Genomic DNA, 12,337 nt, shown 5'->3' with positions numbered 1-12,337 from the left:
CTCTGCTCACAGCAGTCTATTACAAACATAGAGAACACAGGTCAATATGTTGCCTTTGTATCATGCCAGAAATTTCAATGCCATGCAAATCAATATTCTATTATATTGACAACCTGAGAAATGAAAAACAACAGAAGTCCTAATCATAATCCTACAGTCATTTCAGCTATTGAAGCAATCCTCAGAGGCTGGGTATGAGGTGAAGGCATATTTTGAAATTATCTTCAAAGCTGGGGGTTTGGAATGCTGAAATGCCACTAATTGCCATGTTTACTTCAGGGAATTGAGGAGGGTGGAAAATGCTTAATTGTGTCGGCAAGCAGAAAATAGGAAAGGCAGATGCCATACTGACCTCTTCTTGTCTGCATCTGGTTATCTGTTGTTTGACCTCATCCATCTATTTAATGAAGTCTGTCAAAATGGTGTATTTTACTGACATATGCATGCAAGTACCACTCTGAAAAAAATTATATGTTGGTGTTAAATCATACCAGGTGTGAGGTGCTGGGAGAGCAAGTGCCATTAGAGAATGGCATTAAAGTAAGAACATCTAAGAGAGAGATGGTTGCTGGTGGAGCAGTGTGGCATAAGTGTTTTAAGTGAGAAAGACTATGAAAGCAAGCAGAACTCCATATAAAACATACAAAAACTCCAGTGATCCTTCACAGTAAGACATTCCCAAAACCTGAGGACACTTAATAAGAACAGTCACCAATTGGGAAATGCCATGTTAATTCATTTTAATTTTTACATAATTCTTTCAATGTATACTTATTGAGAGGATGTCAAATGTAGAGCTGTGAAATGTAGCTGCTATGGAATTTTTATCATTTTTCCATTACTTTGGCTGCATTCCTGAGTATCAGTCAAGAAGAGGTGGTACTGTAATTAAGAGCAGTAGTACAGGTTTAGGCTTTATGCTTAAACATTGTACCTTGGCCAATTAAAATTGTGATCTAGGAAGAGTTTGCAGGAAATCGCATGTGAAAATGGGTAGTAACTGCTTTTGTCTGGTGTCAGGAAACTAGATGTTCATTTCCTATTTGGTCCTCAAATGGGCAACTTTTAAATTACTTGAATGAGCTGATGGAAATGTAGCCATATGAATTCTAATAACTTCTGTCTTAAAAAGCACATAGTGCAAAATGACTTCTAACTTCTCTTGTAGCACTTCATTTGTGCCGGCTCACAAATATTGCACCTAAAAATGACCAGTGTTCCCTTAGATCAGCAGTGTTGTGTTAATAACTATCTGAGGTTTAAAATTCACTAGTCAGAAAGTCAGGATGTGATTTATTTTTTTTTTTGTTTTTTATAACTAAGCTTGATATTAGCCTTGAAAGTTATTACTGGAGCATTTCTGCTATTGAAACTGTACTTTAAAAAAAAAGGGGGAGGGGGAGTGGGAAAGTGATTTTAAACAATAGGGATTACTGAATTTCTGGATTAAAAAAGTCATGCTTTTTCTTTTTTCCCCCCATTCTGTAAACATGCAAAATTCTGTCAGTAATTCTCCCGAATCCAGAATTGGATCATTATGATTTCTGACAGAACCTGTAAGTAAAACATATCTAAAAATTAGTTGGGTGAAACTATTTCCTAAAAAGTGATAATCTGAAGGGATAATTCTGTTAGGAAAGTAGTAGAGGTTTTGTTTTTTTTTTTATTTTAAATGAAACATTTTTAACAGGACATTGAAATGTAGCAAACCCCGAATTCCGAGCAGCTATTTCTGATGTTATCAGAAGCAACAATGTTTCTGCAGTGATGGCAGTCTGGTGACAATCCTTTGCCAGATGGGTGAATGGGAGCTGCAAGATCTGACAGTAATTTTTGCTCAGTGTTTGGCTAAAGATCAATAGTTTGTATAACTAAGCAGTAGCATAGGCTCTATCTTCAGGTTATCTCTGCTTAATGCCAAAGCCAGCTGTTAAATTCTCATCTACAGAATTGTTTGCTAGATTACTTCTGTGGTCTGTTTGCTCATCTATCAACTTCTTTGAGCTGAATCGATCAGATTTTATGTTGTTTTTTCATTCTCTGTTGCTGTATGCATGGGGCATGCTTCAGAGCTTGTCTCACCCAGCTGAATCATAAATGCTCATGTGGCTGATTCTCATATAGGAGCTGTAAAGTGATTGATTTGCAGTTTTATAGAGAGAGGGGAAGAGAGAAAAATGGCTTATTTCCCATTAACGGTCTATGAAATTGCTACAGTGTTGAGATAAATTATTTCTATTACATTCTTATGTTTGCAGCAGGAGTGTGGTTAGGATTTTCCTGCATAGAAATCAGTGGTCAGGGGGATGTGCTGTTGTGCATCCCTCATAATGTGGCAACAGGGGTAGCCCGATGCTGGAGTACAGAGTAAGCTGTTCTATGCACAGAACCTTCTCTAAGAAAAACCCCATGTCAACACATTGGTGTGAAGATGCTTTGGTTGGAGGAATGCCAGCAACATCTGCATATTTTTAGTTCACTTATGTTCAGAGGCAGTGTTCTCAAATTATGCCAATAGTGCATAGGTTATTAAACCATCTAAAAGACATTCTGGGCATTTTAGCAGAAAAGAATCTCAATCAGACGACACAAAGAGCCAGTGAGAAACAACAATGCATTTGTGGAAGAAGTCTGTTTTTTGAATGAAGATTTCATTTGGAGTACCCATTGAAAACTTCCATTAATGTGAGGTGCAGGTTTATTTATAGCTCTATATTTGTGCAAGTCATCTATTTGTACATTTTTTTTTTTTTTTTCCTACCAGCCTCCATATCTAGTACTAGACCACACTGCCCAGGGCCCCATCCAACCTGGCCTTGAATGCCTGCAAGGATGTGGCATCCACAACCTTTTTGGGAAAGATCCTAACAGTGTTAATTTTTAATGTTCAGTTTTATTTATTTATTTATTTATTTTGAAATATAGAACTATTCTACCACAGTACTATGTAGCTTGTCTGTGTTTCCAGTGAAACCAATAGCAAAATTGCTGGTGATGGATGTGGGAAAAAGTGAAAAATGCCTCGGAAACGTTAGTTTCATTTTGGTAAATTGAATTGGTGAACCAAAAATTAGATTTATAATTGTTTGCTTCAATCTTAGTTAGAGAGAGACGAGCATCTCTTTAAATCAGTTTCACTATATCTGTTCCTTCTTCCATGCTCTGTAAAAGATGTATTACCCAAATTTTAAGCCAAAATTGGAAGATATTCTCTTAGCAATGGAGAAAAACAGAATCCAAATTCAATGTGCAGAAACCTCAGTGCTAGCTTTTGCTAATTCACATTAATATTATTGTTGTGCTTATAGTGCTTGTTTTCTCAGATATCTTACTTTTGACCCTGAATTGCTCCTCAATCAGAAATTTCTATGTGGAAGTAATAGCAATTTTTTATTTTTTTTCCCCCCTGTTATTGCTGCTGTTAAATAGGGGAAGAAGCAATGTTTGCTTCTTTTAAGTATGAAGAGGATATTTTAGTGTTGTGCTGCTTTATGAGGGACAGCAATTGATAAATCATTGTGGTTTGAGAGAGCTGCTGGTTAGTTTTGGGCTCCAGCTGCTTGGGGAATGCCACAGAACCACTGAGGAGTTTGGCTCAGATGTACACCGCTGTTTTATTTGGCTTTAATACCTTTAAAAAAAAAAAAAGCATTTCAATCCTAATGAGTACGGAACTGTTTCTGCTGAGTACCACTTGCTCGCTTTGCATTTGCTACTTACAACAGCACCTACGCTTCATGAAAGCCTTAAAAACACACTTAAAGTGCCAGATCGCCAACCTCCTGTGCCAAAGCTAAATATAAATGTTTCCATGTGTCAAATGAGTGAAGATCAGATGTTTTTAAAAAGCATTTGGTTTTCATTTGCCCAAAGGCTTTTCTGCTAAACAATTTTTCAGTGACCTCATGGCTGAAAGTGAATGAAAATTTGTCCTTTTAGCTGTTTCGTAACTTGACTGTTCTGCACAGCTTTTGAACTGGGATTATTTCTTTGTTCTGCTATTTCTAACTTTTAGCATCTGTGTTTTGATTTGTAGGAAAATTGTATAGGTCTTGAGGTGCTGTCAGTGCACATCTTTGATTGAAAGTTGCCCAATGCATTTGTTGGATGTGGAAATGCTGTTCAGCTAGATCAGCATTTGCTGGCATGCTAGGCAGAAAGGAGAGGCCTCTCTGAGAGTAACTTCATTATGCTTTCACTTTGAAGTTTGAAACAAATGTCTTGTGCAGCTTTATTTTTTATTTCTAAAACTGAACTGCTGGTTAATTCCCTTCCCAAATGCTGTTCATTTATTCCTTAGAGCCAAATGTACAGAAATGAGCAGGGAAAGCCAACATCTTTCATCTATGAAGATAAAGTTCAGTGCTTTTTAGTGAATTGTATTTTCTTGAGAAAAGTCAATTTGACCTGATGCTGAATGTTTAAAATGTTTAGTATTTGTCTTGCTGCATACAAATGATATAAAAATGCTAGATTCACAGTAGTGCCATTGTATGTGAACCTTATTTTTAACCAAATGCAAATGGAAGTCTGCAAACAGGAGTGGCAAAATGTGAAAAACTACAGCAGCTCTGGAAGTTGGCTTTGTTTTGGTGTGTGTCTCTGTGTGTGTGTTTGAGGCTGCAGGGTAGCTGAGCAGGGTGCAGAAGATGACTCAGAGCGGGAGCAGAGGGGAGCCCAGTTCTGCTGTGCCTGGGGACTTGGCTGTAGAGTCAGCCAACTTCAGTGAAACAACTGGCAGCTGGGTCTGTGCCTGCAGCCCCAGGTGGAGTTCTGTTGCCTGATTAACCAGCAAGCCTTGGCTGGACCAGGGGAAGCTTGCTGGACGGTAAGGAGGTCCTGGGATCAGCTACACAAGCATTTCTCCTGGAGCTCTTTAGTCTATCCTTGCTGACTCTACTGCTAGGCCTGTCACAGAGGACTTTAGGTCATTTGCTTAGAGTGGCAAAACTAAGTACAAACTGGAAATACCTTCTGTTACTAGTAATACCATTTTACATTTAATAAGTCAGTTAAATTGTTAGTGAGCCCTAGTGACTTCCTGTAACCTCTGTCTTGTAGATGGATGGAACAGATCCAGCATATTTTTTAGGCTGTCTCTTCCAGCAGGAGTGTTTCAACCAGAGAGGAACAGGAAGATTGTAAAGTTATTCATGTTGTATGGGCTGGTGAAATAGCCAGGCCCTCCTAGCTGTGCTATTGGCATTCTGTGCAGGCTCTGACGGTGTTGTACAGCGTCTGTAATGCTGCAGGAGACTCCTTAATGGAGATGAAAATTAATCCATAGGATGTGGATGAGTTTCATGTTTGCGAAAGTACTGACAAAATAATAAATTGAGGTTATTTCACTTTCCGCAGTACAGTAAGCAGAGGTGTTATATATTTTTCATTTTAAAGTGACTTGTTTGTTAGACACTATTTCTGTTGAAGACTTACAAAAGACCCATGATACTGCTCAGATTCTGCTCTTGAACAATGTGAATTTTTCAGTGCTGCCAAAAACCAGATGACAACATGAAGTCTGTCACAAGTCGTCATAGAATTTCACTCCAGCAGAAGAGTGTTTGTTAGAGTGTAGTATTCTGAAACTGCTGGCTGCAAGATGAAATGCAATTATTTAGCTGTCTCATCTGGGTTTAGGAAGAAGTCTTGCATGGGCATCTGTTGTGTCTGGAGAAGTTAAAGCTGTGTCTTCAGCATGTCATAATTTCTTGAGCCCATGATCATTTCTGAGCATTGGTTAATGTGTTTTGTCCTGATGTCATTAAGTATGGTACTTGACAGCATTGTTCTCCACACCCATCTAAAGCCAGCTGTGCTGGGCAGACTCTTGGTGTGCTGTCACAACAGCGTTTGTAGAAGGGTGTTGTGTTTCCTAATTAGGTAAAGAGCAATGGAGAAGATGGATGATAGTTTCAAGCAGAGGGCATCATTCCAGGGAATGCTTTTATCTAAGGCTGGTTAGCTGCTCAGTGGGATGGGAGGAGGAGGTAGGATGGAAAAGCATATGGCGCGAAATGAAGGTGGAGAGATTGCTGTTGTGGGCAAAGCAGACTCAGCCTGGGGAAAATGGGGGCAAACTTATTGGTAGATAAAATATCGTTAGATTGAAAGGAATCAAAGTCATGAAACCAGGACCTTTCCAGAGAATGGATGGTAGGTTGTGGTCAGTACAGAAGTTTTCCCTGCCACTCTTTCCTCCTAATGTTTTTTTTTTCAGCTTGATATAGGTTCCCGTACTTTAGGAATATCTATCTTGGGTGTGGCTACTGAGGAGGTACTTGATAGTGTTGTGATATCATGCAATGCGAGTTATTTGCCCTTTGAAGTAGGTTGTAAAACTTTATGTGAGAATGGCTGTGAATTGCCTAAGCCTTTCCCTTGAGGCTTCTTGAGATAACATATGCATTATTCCTGTGAGAATGTGTTTGTATTGATTAGAATAAGGAAAGGAAGTAAACATTTGGGAGATAGGTTGGATTAAATAGTGAGTGTCAACAGATTGCTGCAGTGCTGTTATAGAGTGAAGGTGTATTCATTCTCTCTTTCTCTCACATTTTTCTTTGTTAAGGTGAAGCTCAGCTGAGCTGAACTTTTGCCTCTCCATAAACTGTGAAACAGAAGAATGCAGAAGAGTATCCCTTGCCTTTTTGTACATGAGTGATAAGAGCACAAGATCATTACTGCAAGTTTGCTGCAAAGATGAGTTCAGAGGAGAAGAGTATATCTCCTGCTCACAAAACATCCACTCCATCACATAGAAGTGCCTCCTCTTCATCATCATCTCAGAGGGATAGGAGGCAGGTAAGGAAAAAATTCTGACTTTTGAGATGTCTGGAGAAATTGTTTAGTTCTGTAGAGTGGTCATTCATTATTGCTGACTCTAAATTCTTTTGCTCACAGCACTGGGCAGATGTGATCAATATGGCTGGGAACTGTTGCTTTTTATGTTTTTTTCCCCATGTATTAGTTAAAAAAAAAGATTTATAAGCACCGTGGACACTAAGCATAGTACTTTAGCAAGAAGACTATAATCATGTGAACAAACAGGAAATGAGCTCTTATTGAAGTGTGCTCTTTGGCAGTATGAACCTACAGTTGCTCAGACTGTTTTTCCTTATAGATAAATATCTCTATGTTAACTGACCTACAGAGATATAATCTTGAGAAAAGGTGACATTTCAGTTTAAATGTTATTTTGTTAGTCTTCTATGGAAGCACTTAAGATTTTAAATATAATTTGGCTTACTTCAAATTTACCCTGAGTGCTCTAAGTCATGTAGTAGCAGTCCAGTTATGTTAGACTTTTGTCTGTGTGAATGAATCACATTTTTTTCTACCGGATCCTTATCCAGACAAGGACTGTATCATTTCCTCTCAAAGCAACCTATGCATTCCTGTGGGCTTTTTAGTGGGCTGGTCATACAGTCTGGCTCCAGCATCACGAGCCCTTTAGAAAGCATCAGAGCTATTATCACAGATCATAGCTTGTAATAAATGGAATATTTGGGACTGAGAATTTAGTTAAAATAAAAACATACTTAGAAACTAGGACTTAATGGGAAATATTAAATACTAAATGAGCTTTTAAGTTAACATTATCCTATTTAAAAAGAACTGTGGAAATATTATCATTAATGCAATACTTTGTTTTCAGCTTAACATAAGAAAGAGGCAGGAAAAGAACTTTAATTAGTGTTTGTGTGGTACACATTTACTTGAATGACTGTAGCTTAAGAAGGTTTTCCCAGCCACTCAAGTGCCAGCTGGGATGCTGTTTACTCAGCTGCTGCTGAAGCTTTTTTCTTACCTGAATTGTAAAAAACTAAAGACAAAGTAATTTGGCAAATGCTTTAATGTTTATGGCCTTGAATGTATACAGTCTCACCATCGAGTATTTTTAAAATGTTAAACAGTTAAAAGAATTCTGATGTGTTTGTTAACAGGTAGAAAATGTCTGGAATTTAAGAAAAATAATTTCTAATGACTTTCCATTTAGGCAGAAGAAGCTTGTCGACTGATGATACTTTCCCTTTTGTGTTGAATAGAAATAGGGATAGCTGTATTCAGTTACATTATACTTAGTGTATGGTATTCTCTTTTTTATTTTTGCTGATTTCATTTGAAATCCAGAGTTTTGATATCTTTTGTTTGGAGCATCAGTATAGTTTATCTTTTTGCAGTTGAGCTCAAGGAATGCAGGACTGGTGAAGGCTACTGAGCTCAGCTAAGAGCATATCCTCTGATTGTTAGGTAGTTTGGTAGGATTGTGTAAGGGAGAATTAAAAGGAAAAAAAAAAGCCTTTGGGAACACGTTACCATAAATCTAGCAGCTACCATATTTGTTACCGTGACAACGGGGTAGCATAAAGTATACCTGTCATTACAATAAAATGGATGCTTAACTTTAAGTCCATATTTGGTCACTGAAGCATGAATTTAAAATAGTGTGAAGAGGTTGATGGTGTGATGGTACATCTGGAGCTATCTTGGATCCAGTAATATCTAAAAGTGCTTAACAAGTATATCTAGGCTCATAGACATGGAATGGGAAGGAAAAGCATGCTAGGCATTTGTTTTGGTGTTTTTAGTGATAAAAGCAGAGAAATATTGAGGAGAATGAATGGATCAGTTTTCTTCTGCAGCTGGAGTGAGCAATACAGCATGAAATATGATGGTACTGTACCCAAGGAAGTGAACATGCAAGTGATTCCTTTGTGTTTATTCTCAGATGAAGAAAGTCATGCATATTTTTTGTACCATCTACTGTGACTTATTTCTTTTCTCACTTGTGGAGTTATTTGTATGTATTTTGCTTTTTCTAGGATTTCCCCAGAACACAATCATGGTTGGGGCTGTAGGGGATTTTGGCTTCTGGTTTTTGCTTTGAAAAAGCTTGAAAGTTTTGTCTTAGTGCCTCCTCACGCTCTCTTCATAGGAGCTGGGGGGAAAAAATACTTCTCTCTAAAGGGCTAATCTCTATGGGTATGCAAAGTGATGTGACTAGGTAAAGTGTCAAACTAGCTTTCATTGCCATATGTGAGGATTACACTTGATACCTCTAGATGGTTAATGATTGAAATCTTCCCATCATATAATTCTTGTCAAAGTCGCACTAGCAATTATGGAACAGTTTGCCAATAAATTATGGTGCAGGAGGCTGAATGAGTGTGAACATGACGATGATAAATCATCTCATGGAGAGTGGAAAATGTCATGCTGTATATAATGCTGGCATTTTAATGTAGCTTTCTTATTTGTGCAATATATATCATGTAAGAGAATTAGCAGTCAGCAAAAGCTTTGACATTGCCAATTTGCAGTCTCTGTGACTTAAGTAATTGATAAATGAACAGAAAGTATTGAAGCCAGCAATAGCCCAACAATAGGGATCAAACTTTCGTCATTGCAGGAACTTCAATGTCATTTGTTCTCAGCATAATCTTGGTTAATTTGGATGATCAGGGAGGACCAGTCCTCTGTTGTTTAACCCTTGGTCTGAGCGGTGCTGAAGGGCAGTTGCGTTGTCTTGGTGGGAACACTGCAGTGAGGCACAAGATAACATAGTCTTCATCACTTGCAGGAAAACTAGCCCTGTTTGTAGGAAGTGCAGTTACATTTTGTAAAAGCGTATGTTATACATTCAATCTGTTGATCATAAACTCTTTGTAAATGTTCCATATTTTAATTCTTGACTAAGTACGCTAGTTGCACTGCAGTCTATATTGCTATAAACTCTGCAATGTATAGGCAGTTATACTGTGCTGAAAAGGAAAGTGTGCTGTAGGTGTAATTCAAGTCAGTAAATTGGGGCCTGACCTGACTATTAAACCTGTAGTCACAGAACAAAGAGTACATGATATAGCAGAAGAGTAATAATAATGAAATTTTGAACAAAGACGAGATTTTTGACTTTCCTGACCACTATCTAACGGGTAGCTAATATGTGATGGAAAGTAAATTTAGCAGAGTCTGCCGTTTTAAATGTGAAGTTGATCTTCTAATGTCTCTGTTTTCTTTTTGTCCTTTTAAGAAGGAGGCATGAATCAGCTGTAATCTTTGTGGTGCTTTCTGTTTGCTTTCTGTTCATTATTGTTGCAACAAAACCTTGATTCTGTTCCCATACAGCAAACATAGAAGAATAGATTTTAGTACTGTTAACATTTAGCCTTGTATGGTCATCTTTCTATTAGGAAAGCTTTCATATTTCAAATGATGCTGTATTTCAGCCATGTATGTAGTCTGAAAAATGGAGGCTATGAAGGAAAAATATTTTTCTTTTTTTGTGTTTGTTTGTTTTTAAATAAGTATTTTAGCACCTTTTGCTTGATGATCTAGGTTGGCAGAATGAGGCACATCATGTACGTGGGTTCATCTTGGTTGGTGGCAATTCAAGTCATTTGAAAGAATCTCATTTCCTTGCAGTATTTCATTTCACATATTTGGTGCTTTTTCTGGGACACTCGGTGTAATTGGATGTGTGAGAGCCGATGAAAGGACTAGAGGGAGTGTTAATGTTTGCATAGCTGCTTTATTTATTTTTTTTTTTAGTTTTATTTTTAGTACTTTGAGTTACCTCAAACTCAGCTTTCTCTTTATGACCAGTGCTATAATATCAAAAGGCGTTTTTTTGTCTCTGAGAGATTTCTGCTTCATAAATATGATGATATGGCTGATGGCCCTTTTTTTACCATCCCTGTCTGTTCAGCATGCGTCAGAAGTTGTTGCTCACGCAAGACTGCAGCACAGTATAATATAATATTCAGTGTAGAAATCTGAGGACGCTTATATCCTGTATTTGAGTTGATTTTCAATTAAAGTACTCTTGCTCACTGCTGACAGCCTGATGTGATATGGTGTGTGGGGGAAAAAATATCTTGATTGTTACCTGTTAATTTAATTTGCTTTTGTTACTCCATGACTTTAAAGGAAAGGAAGTCAAGGACAGATAGTTGTACAGTAGTTATATACAACAGTGAACTTGATTCCTAGTTTTGTGCTGCAGTAAACTGTAGACTTTTGTAAGTAGTTTAGCTTTTCAATAGTTTGTGGGAATTACTTCAATAATAATTGCTAATTTCTTTGTGAGTCTCAAATTGAAGATGCTATTAAATTCCAAGTACTGTTGTTACAGTGAAGTAATTCTCTTTTGCTCTCTTTCCTAATTAACTCTCTTTAGGATAATGCAGATGAAGCAGTATTAGTGCAGGAAGTGTTAAATACTTTTAGTGGCAGCAACTCACTGGAGCAAACAATTCTTCTGGGGAAGCTGAAGAATGAAGTGGTAAAATTGGTAACAAAAACATGCAATTATTTTTTAAATCGGCTAACTGCTGCTACTCTACAAGTGTTTTTGTTTGTTTGTTTGTTTGTTTTAAAATTTACAATTCTCTGCATTTAATAAAGTCTGAAAATGTTCATTCTGGTCAGAAGACGGTGGCTTTTATTTCAGCACCTGAAAAAATTAATGTCTGAAAGGAGGAACAGGGTAATTTATGAAGATATAGGATCACCTCTGTGAACGTTCAATGACTTAACACTTCAAGGAAGTCTTAACTCCCAAGCCTACTAGATTCCTTGTTTGTTACTTGAGTGGTTTACAGTGAACTTAATCCATGAACAATTGTCTGCAAGTGATCCAGTTGTTGAGAGTAATTGTGTACATTTGTGCAGTGCTGTCCCATGGGGCCATATGTATATCTTGCCTGAGCCCACCAAAGTGGCTGTTAGAAATACCTTGGCTCTAGAAATACAGGGACCCACAGGGGTTCACAGGTGTACATTGGAGGGAGATGTCTTTTTAGACTGTCAGTTTGATTAGAAATGGCCTGTGTAGCTATCTTCTGTTACAAAACACAGGAAATTGCTTGCATAAAAGCTTAATTACCCATGCAAATTAAGATAAAGTAGTATTTTTAGAACACGTTCACTCCTGCTCTCCTCATCTCATTTTTTCCCTTCTGCTGTGTTTATACCTGCACAGGCATGTCTCCCTTTTCTTGACAGTGTAAACTAAAAGGTCAGCTTGGACATGAACAGTATGACTTTTATTTAAAAGTGTTCCTGAACACTGATTGAGATTATTAAAGTATGCACTTGTTTTCTAACTTGATCCCTACAGGGCTGCTGATTTGAGTGTGTGCCATGCACGCATACACACGAATTCTGAGAAGTCCAGTGCTTCCAAAGTGGCATTTATGATTTCTTCAAAAGAAAAGGAAGCATAGTTTTTGTTTCATTTCTTCAGTGGAGATTAAAGACGCCAAATGAAAAAAAAGATGGAGGTGATAGCAGGCATGATATGAAGGCTTCTGTTTTCAAGACACTTGTGTGAGAT

The 12,337-nt window shown here is 37.6% G+C and overlaps 1 protein-coding gene across 13 annotated transcripts in view; it reads left to right on the top strand.

The window, feature by feature from the left end:
• The window catches only part of OSBPL6 (oxysterol binding protein like 6), an 83,960-nt gene that overhangs the window by 30,778 nt on the left and 40,845 nt on the right, over positions 1 to 12,337 (top strand). For all 13 annotated transcript variants that reach the window (XM_015868337.2, XM_015868340.2, XM_015868336.2 and 10 more), the window contains one exon: positions 6,572 to 6,804. In XM_015868337.2, coding sequence (XP_015723823.1) covers positions 6,703 to 6,804 — 102 coding nt within the window. In that variant the 5' untranslated portion in view covers positions 6,572 to 6,702. The remainder of the gene's footprint in view (positions 1 to 6,571; positions 6,805 to 12,337) is intronic.

This window comes from Coturnix japonica, chromosome 7 (assembly GCF_001577835.2).
Source record: "Coturnix japonica isolate 7356 chromosome 7, Coturnix japonica 2.1, whole genome shotgun sequence".
NCBI lineage: Eukaryota > Metazoa > Chordata > Aves > Galliformes > Phasianidae > Coturnix > Coturnix japonica.
This window is presented reverse-complemented; position numbering and strand designations above follow the sequence as displayed.